The 23,976-nt window shown below is 45.8% G+C and overlaps 1 protein-coding gene across 1 annotated transcript in view; it reads left to right on the top strand.

Moving 5' to 3' along the window:
* The window catches only part of LOC115134078 (homeodomain-interacting protein kinase 2-like), a 128,189-nt gene continuing 104,213 nt past the window's right edge, over positions 1-23,976 (top strand). Inside the window, 1 exon segment of the mRNA XM_029667699.2 lies at positions 1-334. Coding sequence (XP_029523559.2) covers positions 316-334 — 19 coding nt within the window. The 5' untranslated portion in view covers positions 1-315.

Below are 23,976 nucleotides of genomic sequence, written 5' to 3'. Positions count from 1 at the left end.
ACTTTTGCAGGGTCTCTACAGTCATGTTATACTCTAGCTCAAGTCAACCTGCAATTTGGCTCAACATTTGAGCTAAAAACAATTCACAATCCGCGGGGTTGTGTTGCAGAAATCTTCCTTTATTATTTTCCCGTGGACTGAGCACGAATTTGGAACCCTGGATGGGATTTTAGACATGTTTTCTCACTAATAAACTGGGCTAGTAATGCAGGAGACAGAGACTCTGTCAGTGGCTCAAGATGGCAGATTTTTATTGAGTTCTGAACAGATATCTTGCTTTATTTTCTGCCATGAATAACAGAAGTCCTTGCACCGATGGCCCCTGTGTACGAAGGTAAGATATGTTTACAGCTGAAGTTTGAGTTCAACCAGTCTTGTATAAAATAATATTCGCGACTTAGGTTGTTTACAAGAGAGAGAGATAAGAGGTAAAACTGTCATGCACCCTATCGCATCTTTGTATCACAAACGGATACAATGATGCATTTTCTGTTTATTGTTTAGTTTTGCTCCGTATTGGTTTCTTTATGTGTCCGATTTACATAATAGCTCTGGATGCAAACATATAGTATGAAATCTATGGTCGAATCATTATGTAGGCTACAGTCTGTATCCCTAGCCGTCATAATTCATGTTTCCCATGCGATATCCCAGGATTTGAATCAAGTCGGCTACAAATACATTTCAAAATCATCATTTGAAAGTTGTTGCATTTGATTACGAATAATCTTGCTGTTGAAATGAGACCATTACTCCATACAGAGGCGAAAGAAAGGGCGAGAAGGAAGAACATCGCAGTTCAGAAAATAGTCACGCAACTGGAAAGCTCATTTAGCCTCATTTGTCTAAATTTAAAACCTCAATTCTCAATTTGTGGTTAAATGTTTAGTGCTCATAACGTTTATTTTTTTGGTGCAAAGATGAATTAAATATTCAATCAAAGCAAAGACGTGCTTATGTAGCCTACTGATGTTGCTGCATTACGTCTGTGACTAATCCCATTGAGAGAATTGTGAAAAATGCTCTGCCCTAATGAAGACAAGAGTAGTTTAAGAGTGCTACAGTATTCTTCTATTCTGTTCTGTTCTTTTACTATGTCTCACATGGTAAAGAGCCTTATTTCTTGGAATAAGGCAGCGTAGATAGAGCCAGGTTCTATAGTCCAATTTTAATTTTCTATATAGTACCTCAATGTTGTGATGACTACCAGGACAAATGCTATTTGGTCATCTAATAATATCCATAATCTTTTCCTATTACAGGCTACTGCACAATACCCATCCATGCTCTTTAGAAGTGCACTGCAGTTTTCTTGACATATATTCTTGTCATTAACCAGAAAAAGGAAGCATTAATTTATTTTTCTGGACAACTCATGGAAATTGAATGGTGTAATGTGAAAATGGATGTTTTTATAATGGTCATTTGCGTGAGTATTATTTTACTATTTGTCCGTGCTCCCTCTACTGGTAAAACTTGGAACACAACCCTTTGTAACAAACCAGCAACTACATATACAATCACATTTAGTTTGGATTTATCTTTATTTTTTAAAAGTGTGAATGTTATTGTAGGTCTAAGTTGTGCCCAAACAAATTGTGTAGGCCTAGTCATTTGGAAGCATTTCATTCCAATTTAGACCTATATCCTGATGAATCATATAGCTGAAGCTTTAGTAAGAGGTACAACTGACAGATTATTAAGTAGGAAATTAAAACCAATTTAAGAGTACAGTATTAATATCTATATTTGTGAAACCTAAGCTACATGCATGGACATATCCTTTATGTCAATCCAGACAGATCGATTACATGCAGACTGGCTAGAGAGCTATGCATGTTCAACTCAACTGCCAAAGAGGCTTGCATTAACATGAATAAATAAGAATCCACTGTGCAAGGTAATTAGTTGAAATGGCGTTCCCTGGCTTGCCTTTCACTACGGCAAGAAAGGAGACAAATTAATTGCCTACCTTCTCTGTTCTTGCTTGCTATGTGGATCAGCAGCCAGGAGCAGCCATGGAAATGGCCACATCCACTGGTGGAAAACGGTGATAACCAATGACCCCTGTCTCCCTCCCTAATCATTGTGTTTGTATCTTTAAATGCACTGTGCAACCCCCTAGTTTTTTCTCAAGATCAATTTAGTACCATTGATCTGTTCTCCATCTACACAGGCATTATGTGCTAATGTGTGTTTGAATGCTCTGTGGATCTCTGAGAGTCGTATGGAGGGAAAGAAGGAAGGAGAGATTTAGGGCCCACTGTCTGTCTTCTATGGGGAGAGTACCCGTATTGCTATATGTCAGAGGGCAGAAAAAGAGACAGAGAAAGAGAGAGAGAAACATAAAGAGTGAAAAAGACAGAGAGAAAGAGACCGAGAGAAAGAGACAGAGAGAGCGAGAGACAGAGAGCGAGAGAGAGAGAGAGAGAGACAGAGAGAGAGAGAGAGACAGAGAAAGATAGACAGAGAGAGAGACGGAGAGAGAGAGAGACAGAGAAAGAAAGAGAGAGAGAAAGTGACAGAGAAAGAGAAAGGCTGAGTCTGTCCTCTCAGCTCTCGCTCCTCTGCCCTCACACTCAGCTGTTGTTGGGAGCTGGCTGATTGATATCTTCCTCATAGGGCCGTGACCCCAGCTTCCATTCCAAGGTCGCATGGTTTCAACTTTGATTAGAATTGCAGGAAAAACCCAGGAATCTGGGGCCAAGCTTCCCCTTGACTAAGTTAGAGCTGAGCTTCCTGGCTATTATGTTGAAATGCAGAGTAGAGAGTTTTGATAGTTTTGCTCAATGTCATCAGCAGATCTGGACATAGTTTGGATAGTGATCATGGCTTTCCCTGTTGTGTCAATACATAAATAGCCTGTTGCAAGAGTTTAGGCCTATCTCATGCTTTTACTTTAGCTTGCAGATTTTTCTTTTTTTATTTGATTAGGATCCCTATTAGCCAACGCCAATGGCGACAGCTAGTCTTTCTTAGGTCCGACACATAACGAAAAAGACATTACAGACAAAATACTATTTTTATCATACAGTACATTATAAAGGTTATACAAATCTGCAGAACATTTCAAGCATCCCCTTTGCATTATTCAAAGTAGTCTATCTGAAAAGAAATAAAAATCTAGTGTTCACTCTTGGTGGTATTAATTTGTGAACGTGTTTCATAGAATAAGCTAAGCCAGGGAAAGGTGGTACTAGGAACTGTGAGAGCAGGCAGTGACTGTGTGTAAGCCAGATCCCTGTTGAAGCGGGAGGGATATGTGAGTGCTCTGATGTGTCTGTCTGGTGAAATGGTTCACAGGTGTGCTGCTCTGGCGGTTTGGTTTGGTGAGGAACAGATGGGTGCAGGTTGAGTTCTGACAGACCTGAAATGACAGGTTGGAGGCCAGGCTGAACAGAGCATTTGTAGGCAATACACAGTTAGACTGTAATGTTACTGTGTGTAGCCTATTTCTACAGGCTCTATTCTATTCTGTCAGCACATTTTCTGTAACAACTTTGTTATGTGGACAGAGAGACTAGATCAGAAAGAAGAGTGATTATCTTTAATTGGTTGTAGTATGCATAATGTCTTGATTCCTGAAAATTTCAGAACTGACAACATTCAAGGCTCCAAGGCCCATTCACTCTAGGGCAGGTCGATATGGCCAAAATACTGAATCATATCACAGTACTTTTCACATTTTTGACCGTATGACAGTATGTTACGGTATTTTATGTTTTATAATAATACCATTTCTAAATTGCTTTATGAATAGTGTGTGATCATAGGGTGGCAACACATATATTCTCATAATAATACAATTTCTAAATTGCTTTATGAGTAGTGTGTGATCATAGGGTGGCAACACATATATTCTCAATTATTTCAATGAGTCTTTCTTCATTCTGATTGAATTGTACTGTTCAATTAAACTTCAACCAAAAATAAATGTCTTTATTGTCATCAATTTCTGCATTTCTTGCACTCATTTGAGATCATTTCCCCACTACCATCCAGGGCTGCCCTACATTGGCAAAAAATCTAGGCATTCTTTTTAACCAAATGTTGGAATTGCAATTTGACTTTTAACAATTTAGATCACAACACTTAGGTGAACTGTTGGAATCATGGAAATAGAATGATTTCTATACTTGTATAGTTACAATATAATAGTGGGCCCTTTGGATATGTTGTTTGAAATGACAACAAATTAAAATGCTAGAGAGGAGTTATTGTGATAGTGTAAGAACCAGTGTTTCTAGGGCACCCTATAATTTTTGCCGACATTAAAGGTTTTCTCTTAGCTATTTCATGTAGCTAACATATTCATGCGTTGCCTAATCCTCTTTGGTTGAGAGGATACTGTTGCACAAACAACATGCTGATTTAGGCCTACACCACCACTGGTATCAGGCTGTATAGCTAGCTACGTTTGCTCTGACTCAGTATATTTATTAGCTAGCTAGCCAGCTAACTAGCGATTAGCATTAGCGGCTAACACGATTTAGCCACAACTTGCTAAGAAAATACAAACTTGCTGTTTGCAGACAAATTAATAGTGTATTTATAGAACGCTTGTGGATTTATATTAAACGCAAAGTGTAAACAGCATCGTTGTCATCAACATTGTTGCATGTGCTGCATTGACCATATTTGAATTTTGTATTTAAAAAAAATTTAACCTTAATTTATGTAGCCATTTTTTTATTATAAATAAATAAATCAATAAAATTGACCATGCAGACTGAACACAAGTGTCTCTTGGACAAGCAAAAACAAATACACTCCTTGAGTGGCAGGGGTGGGTCTAGGTCTGTGTGGAAAGCAGCATGGAGGGAGAGAGCAGAAAGAGATAGAATCAAGTATCAGAATAAATTATAAAAATGGACGTTACACACAGCGTATCACATTTAACAAACCAAAAATTCAAATACTGTTATAGAAGGTAAAGTAAAAACCCAAACCAGTCTGTGCATCAATACCAGTATAGAGTCAAATACGGTATACTGCCCAGCCCTCTCTAACTCTCAGTCAGATCTTGGGACTGGAGAACACCGTGTCAGCTTGAGTTTCTGCTAGCTTGCTCAATGCTTAGTGTTTTGAGAGGGAGTGAGTGTTTGGCTGGGGATCTGCTGCTCAGTGCTTACAGAAGGCATTTCCGTGCAGAGTGTCATGCATGTGTGAAGGCCTTTTTCCAGCAGGCAGCTTTCTCTGTTGTTGATCTGTGTTTGCTGTCAGCTTGTGTAGAACATCTGCCTGTGGCTCTGACTCTAACAAGCATGTCCTGCGAGGTTCATGCAGCTCTATCTGGATGTTTGTACTTAAGTCCAGAGGGTTTCTGCATGCTATTTCTTCCATCTTAAATGTTCCTGGATAGAGTAAATGGAACAGAATAGGAGCTGCTGTGAAGTTGTATTTGTATAGTAGTAATTGCTAGTTCATAAAGGCCCCTTTTCATTTAGACTTCCCCATGTAGTGAGAGAGTAGAGTCTATAGTCTCTGTCATGGATATGATATGGTATTAATTTGACACAGCAAATTCTTTGCTTTTCCCATGACTCCTGTGCAGTAGGGCAGAATTTTGAGGTGGCAATCTTTCTGTATGCGTGTCTTTTCCCTCAGGCCTGATGCCAGCAGCCCTCCTCCATGGCCCCTCCCTTCTCCACCCCTCCCCCATCCCCAAATACCCCTCTGTTTGTTTGTGAGATGAGAAGCCATGGTCAGCTCAGATTCTACCCATGTGACACCAATGCAACACCGTCTGATGGGTAGTTTGGCAGTTCTGGGGGGATGTGTTTAGGAGGGTGTGGGGGATACTGTAGCGACAGCTTTTGTGCTCTCGTAATCATTTCTCCCACCCCTCTCTCCTCTATTGTCCCAGCCCAGCCCACCTCCATACCAGCCTGTTTGGCGGTGGTGGACATTGTCCATGCCCTTAATCCTATTGTTTTGGATAATATCCTCCCATCCAGTCTATTTGGCATGGCACTCTCTCGAAGAACAACAGACTGGGCCTTTATCACAGACCAGGTCATCTAGGCTTTCAACATGACATGTCACATTACACATTACAGTCCAATATAGTCTCCAACATTATGTATAGACTGCAGTCTACTGTATCCAAATGATTGACATAGCATGGTCGGATACAGTAACTTCAAAGAGGGAACATTCAGCTCATTTTAAAACTGCCCAGTTGCTCACCCTTATTTCTTCCTTTCTATGGAGCTCTTGAATGTGAAAAATAGATTTTTAATCAAGGTATTCATGTTCTCTGCATTCTTTCCTCCACTTGAGAGACTGAGAGAGAGAGACACAGAGAAACTGAGAGAGAAACTGAGAGAAACAGAAAGAAACTGAGAGAGAGACTGAGAGAGAGACTGAGAGATAAACTGAAAAACTGAAAGAGAAACTGAGAGAGAGACTGAGAGAGAAACTGAGAAACTGAGATAGAAACTGAGAGAGAGACTGAGAGAGAGACTGAGAGAGAAACTGAGAGAGACAGAGAAAGAGAGACTAAGAGAGAAACTGAGATAGAAACTGAGAGAGAAACTGAGAGAGAGACTGAGAGAGAGACTGAGAGAGAAACTGAGAGAGAAACTGAGAGAATCTGAGATGCATTATGCATGTGATGAAGTGAGGAGTGGAAAAGCAGATGGGCAGAGCTGCAGCAAGACTAGAGGGTGGTCCCATGCAGACCCATAATACTCTGGCCTTACCAACACAACAGAGAGAGAGAGAGTCCACCGTGTAGAGTGAGATAGTGAGAGAGTATGGGCCATCCCCATTTCTGTCACAAGGGAAGTGGAACATCGGCTGGCTGGCTGGCGGAGGGCAGGCGGCCCCTTCACAGATGGCTGCAGGTACAGCGACACGCTTGGCTGATAACCAAAATACTTCACACGGCCAGACGTGCAGTCTGCCCCACTTCTGCTGGGAGCCAAGGGGAGAGAGAAGGGACAGACACCGCTCACAGTACGGAGGACTGGGGAGAGAAGGGACATACAGAGAGAGAGAGAGATAGATAGAGACTGAGCCAGGCAAGCAATCAACAGGCATGGAAATGAACATCACACATTTTTCTGTTCAGCTCTGTCTCTTACCTCTCTACCTCCTGTCCTCTATCTTTAATCCTTTATCTCTTTTTCTCTCTATTTTTTCCATTTCTCTTCTATTAACTTTTTCTGCTCTTTCATTTCTGCTGGATCAATGACTACCCACCTAGTTAGTGTTGCTCAGTCTTTCACTGATGTGTGTGTGGTCAACAATACCCTCAAAGACTCAGATGTTACTGGCTTTGATGGCGAGATGGAGGGTAGAGAGAACACTGATAGCAGATCACTGATTTAACTGGCTTCTCGTGCCTCCATTTGTGCTGACGTGAAAAGAAAATGCTAAATAAAAGAATGTCCCCCAGGCCATAGTTCAGATATTTTCCCATATCTAATTTAATACCATTATTATCTCTTTAGGGCATTTTAAAACTATAATTGCCTCATGCTTATATCACTGTCATAGCTGCCCGAAAAAGAAAAGGATGTAACATTAAGGTCATAGAAAAATGTGATTATTAGTTATTTTTTCTTTTACTTTTCACACCTTATTCAATTTTTTTGGAACAATTTCTTTGATATTCAGTTGGCTATGATTATTTCATGGCCACATTGTTGGCTACATTGACCTGGCGTTCAGTCTTTAAAACAACGAAGGGAAAGAACCTGTCTGCTCTTAGAACTGACCCTTCCTTTCAGAGCGAGAGAGAGAGAAAGGGAGAAATGAATGAGATCGTGGGGGGGTGGAGGGGCCCATGGGCCTCCAGGGTGCTCTCAAAGGTCGTGGGGGTGGCGGTGGGGTGTGCAGAGGGGGTGCATCCGTCTCCTCTAACCTGGCTCCTTTTATTGAGGATCAATGACACACGCACACACACACATACGCACTCCGTGATGGGTCATGGCAGCTGTGTGCTCAGGCAGGGGCTAGCAAAAGGCTCTGGATTTTTCAGAGAATCAACCTCAGAAAAAGGACAAGAACTGACCTTTAGATATACACTACCGTTCAAAAGTTTGGGATCACTTAGAAATGTCCTTGTTTTTGAAAGAAAAGCTAATTTTTTTGTCCATTAAAATAACATCAAATTGATCAGAAATACAGTGTAAACATAGTTAATGTTGTAAATGACTATTGTAGCTGGAAACGGCAGATTTTTTTAATAGAATATCTATATAGGTGTATAGAGGCCCATTATCAGCAACCATCACTCCTGTGTTCCAATGGCACGTTGTGTTAGCCAGTCCAATTTATCATATTAAAAGTCTAATTGATCATTAGAAAACCCTTTTGCAATTATGTTAGCACAACTGAAAACTGTTTTCCTGATTAAAGAAGCAATAAAACTGGCCTTCTTTAGACTAGTTGAGTATCTGGAGCGTCAGCATTTGTGGGTTCGATTACAGGCTCAAAATGGCCAGAAACAAATAACTTTCTTCTGAAACTCGTCAGTCTATTCTTGTTCTGAGAAATGAAGGCTATTCCGTGTGAGAAATTTCCAAGAAACTGAAGATCTGGTACTATGCTGTGTACTACTCCCTTCACAGAACAGCACAAATAATAGGCCTTTGCACACCTATGTATATTCCATAAAAAAATCAGCCACTTCCAGTTACAATAGTCATTTACAACATTAACAATGTCTACACTGTATTTCTGATCAATTTAATGTTATTTTAATGGATAACAAAATGTGCTTTTCTTTCAACACCGAAATATGTCTAAGTGACCCCAAACTTTTGAATGGGAGTGTATGAAAGCCTGTCTTCCATCTCCGGTGCTTTAGGACTGTTGCTTTTACCTCAGTAACTTTCTGAAAGAGACAAAGTCAGGGAGATGAGGCCTCCGCCCTAGAAGCTGATACAATGCCTATTGGCTTGCAGATAGTGTGGTCACTAAATGCTGATGCTTGGCTATTTACATGGCTGGTTTGGATATTATGGGTGTTTGCAAATGAAATCATTTGATACCTCAGCAGCTCTGTCACCAGATATCTTTCTGTGTAATTCACGTCTGTGTGTGTGCGTCTGTGCGTCTGCTACTGTGGCGTCTGCTGGATTCTGTGAAGAGAGAGGGATGGTTGTTCCAGAGAGGAAGCTACTCTTCAGAGAACCAGACAGTTACACGGAACCCAACCCGGCTGTGTGCGTGCGCCATCGTGCATAAATGTATTTTGCCCTCCCACACAAAATGCGATCATGACACGCAGGTTAAAATATCAAAACAAACTCTGAACCAATTACATTAATTTGGGGACAGGTCGAAAAGCATTAAACATTTATGGCAATTTAGCTAGCTAGCTTGCACTCGTTTGCGCGCACGAGCAGTGTGGGTGCAATAATTTAATAATATAGATTTCTATGTTTATTTTGCAACACTCGGGCACGCGACGCGACGGGTGTAGTCAGGGTATAAATTCCCTGGAACAGGAGCCCAGCTGCTAAATGACTCTGAAGCACCATGGCCCTTTCCTGCTCCTAAGCACTGGTCCAACACCCTCCTCTGAAATATCACACACACAAGTCAGCTGGGGAAGCATGTGTGCCATGACCTGCCCCGCCCCTAAGTTCTATGTGATAGCAGAAACGATGGAGTGAGAAAAGGAAGAAGGGAAGGAAAGGCTAACCACATGTGGGGATGGATGTGCTCTGGTTAACCAAGCCCTCTTCCCAGAAAACGCTTCTGCTTAAAAACTTGCTTGAAAACACTATGCCTGACTCTCTGCTGATTGGTCGCTGGGTGACTCATGGGGTCCGACTGGTTCCTCTGTGTTTGTGATTCAGTGTAGGACGAGGCAGTGACGCAGGACCAGGACTATGGGTGTCTGTCACGCACAAGACCTGCAGTGATCTGTGGACACACACAGTAGTATTTGGTTAATACCTGGCTGGGTGTTGAGACCAGGCTGGGCTGTATAGTGTGTCTCTTCTGAGTGGGAGTTGTACTGGAGGACAGGCATAGCTTAGAGCAGAGCTGTTGACCCCTGGGTTCCTCCTTATCCCCTGTTAGAGCACACCCATACCCCATTAAACACTCCTCCACGGTGGACTGCTTTTGGTTGGTGCTGCTTAATGACCAGGGCAGCACGGCTGGCCCTTAAATGTACATGAGAGCTAACATTAATAATCTGCATGTCAATCTCTCCTGGTTCAAAGTAGAGGAGAGATTGACTTCATCACCACTTGTATTTGTGAGAAGTATTGACATGTTGAATGCACCGAGCTGTCTGTTAAACTACTAGCACACAGCTTAGACACAAAATGCATACCCCACAAGGCATGCCACCAGAGGTCTCTTAACAGTCTCCAAGTCCAGAACAGACTATGGAAGGTGCACAGTACTAAATAGAGCCATGACTAGATGGAACTCTTTTCCACATCAAGTAATTCATGCAAGAAGTAAAATTAGATTTAAAAACAAGATAAAAATACACCTTATGGAACAACTGGAACTGTGAAGAGACACACACGGGCACAGACACACGCATACACACACACATGATAACATATACACCATACACACACGTACACATGGATTGTGTGTTGTAGATATGTGGTAGTAGAGAAGTGGCCTGAGGGAACATACTTAACCTGTTGTGAAATGTTTTCTATTGTATATAACTGTCTTAATTTAGCATAATACAAAAATGTCTCAGAAACCACAACCAATGTTATTTATGTTTGTTTCAAGTCTCTCTCTCTCTCTGTCTCTCTCTCTCTGTCTCTCTCGCTCTCGCTCTCTCTCTCTCTCTCTCTCTCTCTCTCTCTCTCTCTCTCTCTCTCATCATCATCAGCACAGTGACATGGAGGATTTAACTAGCTTGTTCTGGAATTCATTCTTTTTAATGATCATAATATTTCAAATTAAACAAGTACAATATTATTAAAACACTTTCCCCATGATAATCATGTTAGGTTCATACAGATGTGCCTCCTTGTAAATGCTATTATCATTTAGAGTATTAACTCATTCATTTTTCTGCTCTTAGTACAACCCAATTAATTTACAAAGAACAAAAGCAGATTTAAATGTATTTTCTCTTAAATTGTTTATTGTGTTATTCCCTCAGCTATGTCTTTGTCTTGTATTTTGATTGTTTGGTATGGGTCTATAATTTAATTTCATTGGAAAATGTTAGATTGATCCACAATCTGATTATGGTCTATGAAGGTTAATGGTTTCTTCAGAAAACTTGACATGCCGCAGCGCCATTATTGGTTGATCTTTGGAGTGAATGATGGCTGTGGATATGTTGTGCGTGCGTGTTCTCAGTGTGACCTTCTCCGGGGTTCGTGTCCTCAGTGTCTCTTTCTCCGGGGTTCGTGTCCTCAGTGTGTCTTTCTCCGGGGTTTGTGTCCTTAGTGTGTCTTTCTCCGGGGTGCGTGTTCTCAGTGTCTCTTTCTCCGGGGTGCGTGTTCTCAGTGTCTCTTTCTCCGGGGTTCGTGTTCTCCGCAGCGCCATTGTTCGCCGCAGCGCCATTATTGGTTGATCTTTGGAGTGAATGATGGCTGTGGATATGTTGTGCGTGCGTGTTCTCAGTGTGACCTTCTCCGGGGTTCGTGTCCTCAGTGTCTCTTTCTCCGGGGTTCGTGTCCTCAGTGTGTCTTTCTCCGGGGTTCGTGTCCTCAGTGTGTCTTTCTCCGGGGTGCGTGTTCTCAGTATCTCTTTCTCCGGGGTGCGTGTTCTCAGTGTCTCTTTCTCCGGGGTGCGTGTTCTCAGTGTCTCTTTCTCCGGGGTTCGTGTTCTCCGCAGCGCCATTGTTCGCCGCAGCGCCATTATTGGTTGATCTTTGGAGTGAATGATGGCTGTGGATATGTTGTGCGTGCGTGTTCTCAGTGTGACCTTCTCCGGGGTTCGTGTCCTCAGTGTCTCTTTCTCCGGGGTTCGTGTCCTCAGTGTGTCTTTCTCCGGGGTTTGTGTCCTTAGTGTGTCTTTCTCCGGGGTGCGTGTTCTCAGTGTCTCTTTCTCTGGGGTGCGTGTTCTCAGTGTCTCTTTCTCCGGGGTTCGTGTTCTCCGCAGCGCCATTGTTCGCCGCAGCGCCATTATTGGTTGATCTTTGGAGTGAATGATGGCTGTGGATATGTTGTGCGTGCGTGTTCTCAGTGTGACCTTCTCCGGGGTTCGTGTCCTCAGTGTCTCTTTCTCCGGGGTTCGTGTCCTCAGTGTGTCTTTCTCCGGGGTTCGTGTCCTCAGTGTGTCTTTCTCCGGGTGCGTGTTCTCAGTATCTCTTTCTCCGGGTGCGTGTTCTCAGTGTCTCTTTCTCCGGGGTGCGTGTTCTCAGTGTCTCTTTCTCCGGGGTTCGTGTTCTCCGCAGCGCCATTGTTCGCCGCAGCGCCATTATTGGTTGATCTTTGGAGTGAATGATGGCTGTGGATATGTTGTGCGTGCGTGTTCTCAGTGTGACCTTCTCCGGGGTTCGTGTCCTCAGTGTCTCTTTCTCCGGGGTTCGTGTCCTCAGTGTGTCTTTCTCCGGGGTTCGTGTCCTCAGTGTGTCTTTCTCCGGGGTGCGTGTTCTCAGTGTCTCTTTCTCCGGGGTGCGTGTTCTCAGTGTCTCTTTTTCCGGGGTTCGTGTCCTCAGTGTCTCTTTCTCCGGGGTTCGTGTCCTCAGTGTGTCTTTCTCCGGGGTTCGTGTTCTCAGTGTCTCTTTCTCCGGGGTTCGTGTCCTCAGTGTGTCTTTCTCCGGGGTTCGTGTCCTCAGTGTCTCTTTCTCTGGGATTTGTGTCCTTAGTGTTTCTTTCTCCGGGGTTCGTGTCCTCAGTGTCTCTTTCTCCGGGGTTCGTGTCCTCAGTGTGTCTTTCTCCGGGGTTCGTGTCCTCAGTGTCTCTTTCTCCGGGGTTCGTGTCCTCAGTGTCTCTTTCTCCGGGGTTTGTGTCCTTAGTGTTTCTTTCTCCGGGGTTTGTGTCCTTAGTGTTTCTTTCTCCGGGGTTCGTGTCCTCAATGTGTCTTTCTCCAGGGTTCGTGTCCTCAGTGTCTCTTTCTCCGGGGTTCGTGTCCTCAGTGTGTCTTTCTCCGGGGTTCGTGTCCTTAGTGTCTCTTTCTCCGGGGTTCGTATCCTCAGTGTGTCTTTCTCCGGGGTTCGTGTTCTCAGTGTCTCTTTCTCCGGGGTTCGTGTCCTCAGTGTGTCTTTCTCCGGGGTTCATGTCCTTAGTGTCTCTTTCTCCGGGGTTCGTGTCCTCAGTGTCTCTTTCTCCGGGGTTCGTGTCCTCAGTGTCTCTTTCTCTGGGATTTGTGTCCTTAGTGTTTATTTCTCCAGGGTTCGTGTCCTCAGTGTCTCTTTCTCCGGGGTTCGTGTCCTCAGTGTCTCTTTCTCCGGGGTTCGTGTCCTTAGTGTCTCTTTCTCCGGTGTTCGTGTCCTTAGTGTCTCTTTCTCCGGGGTTCGTATCCTCGGTGTGTCTTTCTCTGGGGTTCGTGTCCTCAATGTGTCTTTCTCCGGGGTTCGTGTCCTCATTGTCTCTTTCTCCGGGGTTCGTGTCCTCATTGTGTCTTTCTCCGGGGTCCGTGTCCTCAGTGTCTCTTTCTCCGGGGTTCGTGTCCTCAGTGTGTCTTTCTCCGGGGTTCGTGTCCTCAGTGTGTCTTTCTCCGGGGTTCGTGTGCTCAGTGTCTCTTTCTCCGGGGTCCGTGTCCTCAGTGTCTCTTTCTCCGGGGTTCGTGTCCTCAGTGTGTCTTTCTCCGGGGTTCGTGTCCTCAGTGTGTCTTTCTCCGGGGTTCGTGTCCTCAGTGTGTCTTTCTCCGGGGTTCGTATCCTCAGTGTGTCTTTCTCCGGGGTTCGTGTCCTCAGTGTGTCTTTCTCCGGGGTTCGTGTCCTCAGTGTGTCTTTCTCCGGGGTTCGTGTCCTCAGTGTGTCTTTCTCCGGGGTTCGTATCCTCGGTGTGTCTTTCTCCGGGGTTTGTAACCTGGCAGCACTGTAAGAACTGCAAACATGCCACCTCAACATGCACACACACTCGATTAATTACAGCATGTGGTGAGCTAGCCTTGGTGACTGAATGTTTAGGCCAACATATCTATAGAGACACTCAAAACATACATTCTAACATGTCCTTGTGACACTGTTCTCTGCCCATATATTTCCCCCTTTATAACGCTCAATAGGCAGCTGTCCTGCTGCTCATTAGGAGTCAGAGGGAGAGCATGCAGTGGAGAGAGGCCTGTTGGGCTGGCACTGTACATGGGTGATAAGCAGAGAGAAGAAAGGCAGGCTGCTTATCAGGTGTGTGTTCCTGCATGGCCCTGCTGTGTTTTCCTGGCGACCTGTAACAGTAGTCAAAGCAGAGTCCGTCAGAGGAATGGTGGGGTTCAAAGCCTAGTGTAACAGCAATGTTACGCTGTCTCCCTCTGTCTTCTCTGTCTCTCCATCTTTCTGTTTCTGTCTCTCACTCTCCCTTGCTCTGTTTCTCTCTTCTTCTGTTTTTCTGTGTATCTCCCCCCTTTCTCTCTCTTGGTCTCTCTCTCTGTGAGGAGGAAGTTGGGTGCTGTGCTTTGTACTGTGCTGTGCTTAGTGTGTGTGTGATTAATAAGAAATCCTGCAATCACCATGGCCCACACCCCCTCCCTCCCTCCCTCCCTCTCTCCCTCCCTCCCTCCCACTTCCAGGGATGAGAAATAAACAGGCAGAGGTTAAGCTGTGGCACACAATGAAACCATGCCAAAGGTACCTCATAAACCAAACAGTTGGCTTTTTATAGGGCTGAACTTTACATGTGAATAACAAGCTGTAATCTATTATCCAACCACTGCTGAGCGGCTGCTTTGTTGTTAATTTAGATGCATGATCATGGCGACTACCTATTTGTTATTCATTAAAGAGGATTTCGAAATGTATTGGCTACAAGTGACCTTATGGATTTTAATTGTAGTGTGTGACACTGTGTGTGTGTGTGTGTGCATGGGCACACACATTTGCATATGTATAGTGTGTTGTTATCTCACACAACTCACTCAGCATCTGTAGTTTACCATCGCTGGACACTCTGGGGACACTCGGGGAGTGGCACACCAGGCAAGCTGCTGGTTTATAGGCCTCGAAACCTTCTGCATCTGTCAAACAGCATCCTATACAAACCATATAGGCTATAGGTGGTGTGTGTGTGTGTGTGTGTGTGTGTGTGTGTGTGTGTGTGTGTGTGTGTGTGTGTGTGTGTGTGTGTGTGTGTGTGTGTTTGTGTGTGTAATGTGTGTGTGTCAGGGAGAGGCTCTAACTTCACTCCCTGACTGCCTCTCTGATGCATTATTCTATAAATAAGCTGAGATGGGAGCTATAAAGTGGACAGGGTGGTCAATAGTGGTCTGGAGTGGTGTGTTACAGTGGGGGAGAGACAGGCCCCAGCACCTCCACTGAAGACAGTTCCCAGAAGCCAGACACACAAGGCCAGGCTGAATGACATGGCTGGCTTGTTCGCTCCGAACAGTCAATATGTTCCTCCAATGGTGCATTAATTTTTACATCCAGTCCCCAGCCTTCCAGTGGCCCTCATAGTTTATTATGAGAGGCTGGCTGGCTGGCTCTGTGCTGCATATGACACAGCAGGGTCTCACTGCCATGGGCCTAAATGGACCTCAATGGACCTTGATGGAAAGTCAGGCAGGCAGGCAGAGAAGCGGGGGGTAGCAATGACACTGATGCTGACTGGAATGAGCAGCAGAGAGTTGTGTGTGTGGGGAGGGGGGGGGGGGTGCACAGCTACGTCTCTCCCCTCCCGCCACTGAATGACCCAATCAGAGGCAAGGGGAGATAATACTTAGTCTAGACAGAACTGAGGTCAAGTCATAACAAGTGATTTGCCCCCCATCCATGGCAGACAATTCCGGCAGATGCCTGACTGTCCCGGATCAGCAGTGCAAGACAGACCGCCCTGTCCAATGGTCTGTATATACTGCAGCATGTCTTCCTGTCCAGTGTCTAGCTTGTACATCCTGCTATCATTCAGGCAGTTGATGGGAAATGCAAAGTGCTGTACATTCTCTCATCGCTTCATGATTATGGACATAGAGTTACAGCTCTTTTTCAGCAGAACTTGGACTTGCCATTGGTTTCTAATACATTCACAGAGGGTTAGCTATCCCTATGACCAAGGAAGAGGCAACCAGAAGGCCTGTATGTGTATTCCTCCTCTCCTCTAGAGAAGAGTCAACCAGAAGGCCTGTATGTGTATTCCTCCTCTCCTCTAGAGAAGAGTCAACCAGCAGGCCTGTATGTGTATTCCTCCTCTCCTCTAGAGAAGAGTCAACCAGCAGGCCCGAATGTTTATTCCTCCTATCCCCTAGAGAAGAGTCAACTAGAAGACCTGTATGTGTATTCCTCCTCTCCTCTAGAGAAGAGTCAACCAGCAGACCCGTATGTGTATTCCTCCTCTCCCCTAGAGAAGAGTCAACCAGCAGGGCCGTATGTTTATTCCTCCTCTCCCCTAGAGAAGGGTCAACCAGAAGGCCCGTATGTGTATTCCTCCTCTCCTCTAGAGAAGAGTCAACCAGCAGACCCATATGTGTATTCCTCCTCTCCTCTAGAGAAGAGTCAACCAGCAGGCCCGTATGTGTATTCCTCCTCTCCCCTAGAGAAGAGTCAACCAGAAGGCCTGTATGTGTATTCCACCTCTCATCTAGAGAAGAGTCAACCAGAAGGCCTGTATGTGTATTCCTCCTCTCCTCTAGAGAAGAGTTAACCAGAAGGCTTGTATGTGTATTCCTCCTCTCCTCTAGAGAAGAGTCAACCAGCAGACCCTAGAGAAGAGTCAACCAGCAGGTGTATTCCTCCTCTCCCCTAGAGAAGAGTCAACCAGAAGGCCTGTATGTGTATTCCTCCTCTCCTCTAGAGAAGAGTCAACCAGCAGACCCATATGAGTAATCCTCCTCTCCCCTAGAGAAGGGTCAACCAGAAGGCCTGTATGTGTATTCCAACCAGCAGACCCTATGAGTAATCTAGAGAAGAGTCAACCAGAAGGCCTGTATTCCTCCTCTCATCTAGAGAAGAGTCAACCAGAAGGCCTGTGTATTCCTCCTCTCCTCTAGAGAAGAGTCAACCAGCAGACCTGTATGTGTATTCCTCCTCTCCTCTAGAGAAGAGTCAACCAGCAGGCCTGTATGTGTATTCCTCCTCTCCTCTAGAGAAGAGTCAACCAGCAGGCCCGTATGTGTATTCCTCCTCTCCACTAGAGAAGAGTCAACCAGAAGGCCTGTATGTGTATTCCTCCTCTCCTCTAGAGAAGAGTCAACCAGCAGACCTGTATGTGTATTCCTCCTCTCCTCTAGAGAAGAGTCAACCAGAAGGCCTGTATGTATATTCCTCCTCTCCTCTAGAGAAGAGTCAACCAGCAGACCTGTATGTGTATTCCTCCTCTCCTCTAGAGAAGAGTCAACCAGAAGGCCTGTATGTGTATTCCTCCTCTCATCTAGAGAAGAGTCAACCAGAAGGCCTGTATGTGTATTCCTCCTCTCCTCTAGAGAAGAGTCAACCAGCAGACCTGTATGTGTATTCCTCCTCTCCTCTAGAGAAGAGTCAACCAGCAGGCCTGTATGTGTATTCCTCCTCTCCTCTAGAGAAGAGTCAACCAGCAGGCCCGTATGTGTATTCCTCCTCTCCACTAGAGAAGAGTCAACCAGAAGGCCTGTATGTGTATTCCTCCTCTCCTCTAGAGAAGAGTCAACCAGCAGACCTGTATGTGTATTCCTCCTCTCCTCTAGAGAAGAGTCAACCAGAAGGCCTGTATGTGTATTCCACCTCTCATATATTGTAAGTTAGAGTGTAATGGTCCTGTGTGTAGCTGGTGTAGAGAGTCAGGCGCAGGACAGCAGATATGAGTAATCAACGTACTTTACTCAAAATTACAAAAATACAAAGTAACATAGCGAGCCCACAAAAACGGACCGATGTACAAAGAACAATCACTCACTGTAACGGCAGATTTCCTCTTCGTCTGAAGAGGAGTAAGGATCGGACCAAGATGCAGCGTGGCAAGTGTCCATGATGTTTTTAATAAAGACAGATGAACACTCGAACATAAACAATAAACGATAACGTGAAATCTACAAAAACCGAAAAAGTACCGTGTGGTGACAAACACTCACACGGAAACAAACACCCACAAACCAACAGTGAAACCCAGGCTACCTAAGTATGATTCTCAATCAGAGACAATTAACGACACCTGCCTCTGATTGAGAACCATACTAGGCCCGAAACAGAAACCAAACATAGAAAAACAAACAGAGACTGCCCACCCCAACTCACACTCTGACCATACTAAATAAAGACAAAACAACGGAAATAAAGGGCCGAACGTGACAGTACCCCCCCCCCCCCCACAAAGGTGCGGACTCCGGCCGCAAAACATAAACCTATAGGGGAGGGTCTGGGTGGGCGTTTGTACGCGGTGGTGGCTCTGGTGCGGGACGTGGACCCCACTTAACCACAGTTTTTGTCCGCCTCCTCAACCGCCCCCGTGACCTCCGACTGGGAACCCTAGCCCTAGCCAAATGGACGGGAGATTCCGGCAGCGCCGGAGTGAAGGTCAATTCTGGCATCGACTGGCTGACTGACGGCTCTGGCATCGCCTGGCTGACTGACGGCTCTGGCGGTTCCTGGCTGACTGACGGCTCTGGCGGTTCCTGGCTGGCTGACGGCTCTGGCGGTTCCTGGCTGGCTGACGGCTCTGGCGGCTCCTGGCTGGCTGACGGCTCTGGCGGCCCCTGGCTGGCTGGCGGCTCCTGGCTGGCGGCTCCTGGCTGGCTGGGCGCTCTGGCGGCTCCTGGCTGGTTGGCGGCTCCTGGCTGGCTGGCGGCTCCTGGCTGGCGGCTCTGGCGGCTGACAGGAGACTCAGGACAGACGGGAGACTCTGGCAGCTCAGGACAGACTGGCGGCTCTGGCGGCTCAGGACAGACTGGCGGCTCAGGACAGACTGGCGGCTCTGGCGGCTCAGGACAGATTGGACAGACTGGCGGCTCAGGACAGACTGGCGACTGGCGGCTCAGGACAGACTGGCGGCTCAGGACAGACTGGAGACTCTGGCGGCTCAGGACATACTGACGACTTTGGCGGCTCAGGACAGACTGGCGACTCTGGCGGCTCAGGGCAGACGGGAGACTCTGGCTGCTCAGGGCAGACGGGAGACTCTGGCGGCTCAGGACAGACAGGAGACTCAGCACTGGAGAGGAGGAAGGCTCTAGCAGCGCTGGAGAGGCGGGAACACCTGTAGGCAGAAGACAGAGAGACAGCCTGGTGCGGGGGGGCTGCCACTGGAGGGCTGGTGCGTGGAGGTGGCACTGGATAGACCGGAACATGCAGGCGCACTGGAGCTCTTGAGCACCGAGCCTGCCCAACCTTACTTGGTTGAATGCTCCCGGTAGCCAGGCCAGTGCGGCGAGGTGGAATAGCCCGCACTGGGCTGTGCTGGCGAACCAGGGACACCCTGCATAAGGCTGGTGCCATGTACGCCGGCCCGAGGAGACGCACTGGAGACCAAATGCGCAAAGCCGGCTTCATGGCACTCTAGCCCGGCCGATACGAGGAGCTGGAATGTACGGCACCGGGCTATGCATACGCACTGGGTAGACTGTGCGCTCCACCACATAACATTGTGCCTGCCCGTCCCTCACTCTCTCCGGTAAGCACAGGAAGTTGGCGCAGGTCTCCTACCTGCCTTCGCCACACTCCCTGTGTGCCTCCGCCCAATAAATTTTTGGGGCTGCATCTCGGGCTTCCAGCCGCGCTGCCGTGCTAGCTCCTCATAATGCCGCCTCTCTGCTTTTGCTGCCTCCAGCTTTGGGATGGCAATATTCCCCTGGCTGTTCCCAAGGTCCGTAACCGTCCAGAATCGCCTCCCAAGTCCAGTTCTCCAGGTATCACTGCCTCTCCTGCTGCTGCCTGTTACCACGCTGCTTGGTCCTTTGTTGGTTTGTGTTTCTGTAACGGCAGATTTCCTCTTCGTCTGAAGAGGAGTAAGGATCGGACCAAGATGCAGCGTGGTAAATGTTCATAATGTGTTTAATAAAGACAGATGAACACTCAAACAAAAACAATAAACGATAACGTGAAATCTACATAAACCGAAACAGTACCGTGTGGCGACAAACACTCACACGGAAACAAACACCCACAAACCAACAGTGAAACCCAGGCTACCTAGGTATGATTCTCAATCAGAGACAATTAACGACACCTGCCTCTGATTGAGAACCATACTAGGCCGGAACAGAAACCAAACATAGAAAAACAAACAGAGACTGCCCACCCCAACTCACGCCCTGACCATACTAAATAAAGACAAAACAACGGAAATAAAGGTCAGAACGTGACACTCACAAACAAAACATGTGGAACAGACGGTTAAATAATAAACAAGTTATTGGTTGAGTGAAGCCAGGTGTGAAAGACAAAGACAGAACAAATGGAAAATGAAAAGTGGATCGGCAGTGGCTAGAAGGCCGGTGACGTCGACCTCCATACACCGACCGAACAAGGAGAGGGACTGACTTCGGGAGAAGTCGTGACATTATATCTCCCTCACTAACTTTAAGTATCAGCTGTCAGAGCAGCTTACCGATCACTGCACCTGTACACAGCCCATCTGTAAATAGCCTACCCAACTTCCTTATCCCCATATTGTTATTTTTTTTGCTCTTTTGCACCCCAGTATCTCTACTTGCACATCATCATCATCATCTGCACATTTATCACTCATTACATTTACATTTGCATTACATTTAAGTCATTTAGCAGACGCTCTTATCCAGAGCGACTTACAAATTGGTGCATTCACCTTATGACATCCAGTGGAACAGTAGTGCATCTAAATCTTTTAAGGGGGGGGGTGAGAGGGATTACTTTATCCTATCCTAGGTATTCCTTAAAGAGGTGGGGTTTCAGGTGTCTCCGGAAGGTGGTGATTGACTCCGCTGTCCTGGCGTCGTGAGGGAGTTTGTTCCACCATTGGGGGGCCAGAGCAGCGAACAGTTTTGACTGGGCTGAGCGGGAACTGTACTTCCTCAGTGGTAGGGAGGCGAGCAGGCCAGAGGTGGATGAACGCAGTGCCCTTGTTTGGGTGTAGGGCCTGATCAGAGCCTGGAGGTACTGAGGTGCCGTTCCCCTCACAGCTCCGTAGGCAAGCACCATGGTCTTGTAGCGGATGCGAGCTTCAACTGGAAGCCAGTGGAGAGAGCGGAGGAGCGGGGTGACGTGAGAGAACTTGGGAAGGTGTTAATTTCTAAATTGTAATTATTTCGCCACAATGGCCTATTTATTGCCTTAACTCCCTAATCTGACTACATTTGCACACACTGTATATAGATCTTTCTATTGTGTTATTGACTGTATGTTTGATTATCCCATGTGTAACTCTGTGTTGTTGTTTTTGTCACACTGTTTTGCTTTATCATGGCCAGGTCACAGTTGTAAATGAGAACTTGTTCTCAACTGGGCTACCTGGTTAAATAAAGGTGAAATATATATATATATTTTAAAATATTGATCTGGTACTAGTTGTCATGCACACCACAATACAGGTGTTAATTAAAACAGGCAAGCACACAGGACCTAGTCAGTCAGTAACCAGACCATCCCTCCCACCCACCCACCCTCTCACCCACCAGCCCACCTACCCTCTCACCCGTGGCCTCCCGCACAGAATAGCCTTGATCTGCCTAAAAAGCAGATTAACTAGCCTTTGACAGAGGACATAATCCCCCCTAAAGACATTGACCATTTCCACTTCAGCATGCTGCTTCTAAACAGTGAGAAAATCCCTGTGGTTCTCTGCTAAATTGCAGTGCGCTGAACACACCATGCTCTTTAAGGTATATTAAATGGAGGACCAGGCTACTTAAGGCATTCTAACATAAATGTGAAAACAATGGGCTCTTTAGAGTTTTGCATTTGGCACTAAGTTCAGAAATGAAAAATAAACTTCATAAGTGGAATTAAGAAGTTGTGTAGACTACAATGTTAGTTTAAATATGAAGGTGAACAGTAAACCACAGAGAAAGGGAGATGGTTGTTAAGATTTCAGGGTTCAGATCACAGACAGTTTTGAACTTAAGCGGTGATTCAATAATGATTCATTAGTTCTGATATTCCAAAGAAGTACAATTGTGCGTATTGTTACCTAAGCATGTTGTTCAGAGATAACATTCCAGCCATTTGACACAATCATTGAATGACTTTTCTGTGTTCGCCACAGGCACAGGCAAGTCAGTTGTATGAACTGTGTTCCCAGCTCCCATAGTTTCCCTAGTGAGTCATGGATACATTAAAGGCCATGGCTACGGTTAGAGTTTTCGCCCATATAAAAATACAAAGAAATATTTTTTATTTAATCAGGGAGTAATTTTGCAACATTTGGTTAAAAATCAGGCCTTGTTTTTTTTGCCCGTACCGTGCAGCCCTACATGGCAGTGTGGAAATGATCTCAGATTAATGGCAATGCAGGAAATTTGTTTTGGTTGAAGTTGAATTGAACAGTATAAAACAATCAGAATGGAGAAAGACTCATTGAAAACACTTAGCATGTATGTGTTGCCACCCTAGGATCACCTAATGTCTAAAAACCTGTTTATCATTATGGGGTATTGTGTGTGTAGATTGATGAGGGAAAACAACTATTTAATACATTTTATAACAAGGCTGTAACGAAAAAGTCAAGGGATCTGAATACTTTCTGAATGCATATGTCACGTGAAGAGGGCAAGGGTTGAGGGAATAGGGCATGTTTTTCCTAAACAAATGAGTGATTTCGGTAACAGAACTTTTCAGTCAGAAATGGCTGTAATTATGTTGCAGCTTCAGCAACATGGACAGAGCAATAAACACTGTTCTGTGGTGGTCACTGCAGCAGGGAGGAGAGAGACAACGGGTGCTAGTCACACAGTCACTGTTCTTTTTATTTAACACAGCAAGTCTGAGCCTGGCAAAATCAAATCAATTGATGTCGGTCTCCCTCTAGGCATTTCTGTGTTAATTATTTCATCAAACAGTGTGCTTAAAGGGCGTCCCTGGTGGCTCAGTGGTCTAAGGCACCAAATCGCAGCGCTAGCTGTGCCACCAGAGACTCTGGGTTCGAGCCCAGGCTCTGTCGCAGCCGGCCGGGAGGTCCATGGGGCGACGCAAAATTGACCAATTGATTGGTCAAAAACAGATGACTCTTGGTCGACCAAGATTATTTTTAGTTGGGGACGGCCCTAGTTTGGACACTGACAGCAGAACAGTAACCAACAGGAGTCAATGACCAATAGCTAAAGTCAGATTGAGGAAGATTTTTGATGGCGATGGCGCCGCTTTGGAAAGGGACAGCTTGAGCCTAGTGCCTTAAACCAAAAGCTGCTGGGCCGATGCTGTTATTGTTGGTCATCCATAATCATGGAAATGTAATCCTGGAATTTGACATCACGATCAGAGCAGTAGGCCATTGCTCCTACTGTAGTTTCTGATTATCCTCCCATAGTTTTACAGTCAGTCTCACACAGCAGCAGCACCGCTGACGGTGACTAGTGACTATGCCGATGCCAACGTGGCCAAATAATTTTTAGCGTGAAAGTCTCCACCGAAGGAATTGGTGGGTAATCCGAGCAGTGACATCTGGCCCTGGTGGCTTAAGTGATTAGCATAGTGCCTTGCTCCTAATAACCCAGCGGACGGTCTTCATTACTCCCTCATCCACATGTTTTTGCCAGCCCAGGGCATAGAGGGGGCCAAGGAGGGGCGTGTAGTGGTGTAGGGTAAACCTTACGCAAGAGGAGTAGTGTGGTAAAGCAAAGGCCCCTAGCAATATGCTTTATCAACTAACCTACAGCCTACAGGCATCGGATTCGCGGTTCAGCATTAAGGTTAAGACCAGATGACCATTATGATGACCAGTGTCCCTAGCTATACTACCAAACATCTGGTAGGAGGAAAGGGAGGAGAGGAGAGAGGAAAGGAGATGGAGGAGGGGGGTGAAGAGGAGGAGGAGAGAAGGAGAG

This window comes from Oncorhynchus nerka, linkage group LG9a, assembly GCF_034236695.1.
Source record: "Oncorhynchus nerka isolate Pitt River linkage group LG9a, Oner_Uvic_2.0, whole genome shotgun sequence".
Taxonomy (NCBI): domain Eukaryota; kingdom Metazoa; phylum Chordata; class Actinopteri; order Salmoniformes; family Salmonidae; genus Oncorhynchus; species Oncorhynchus nerka.
This window is presented reverse-complemented; position numbering and strand designations above follow the sequence as displayed.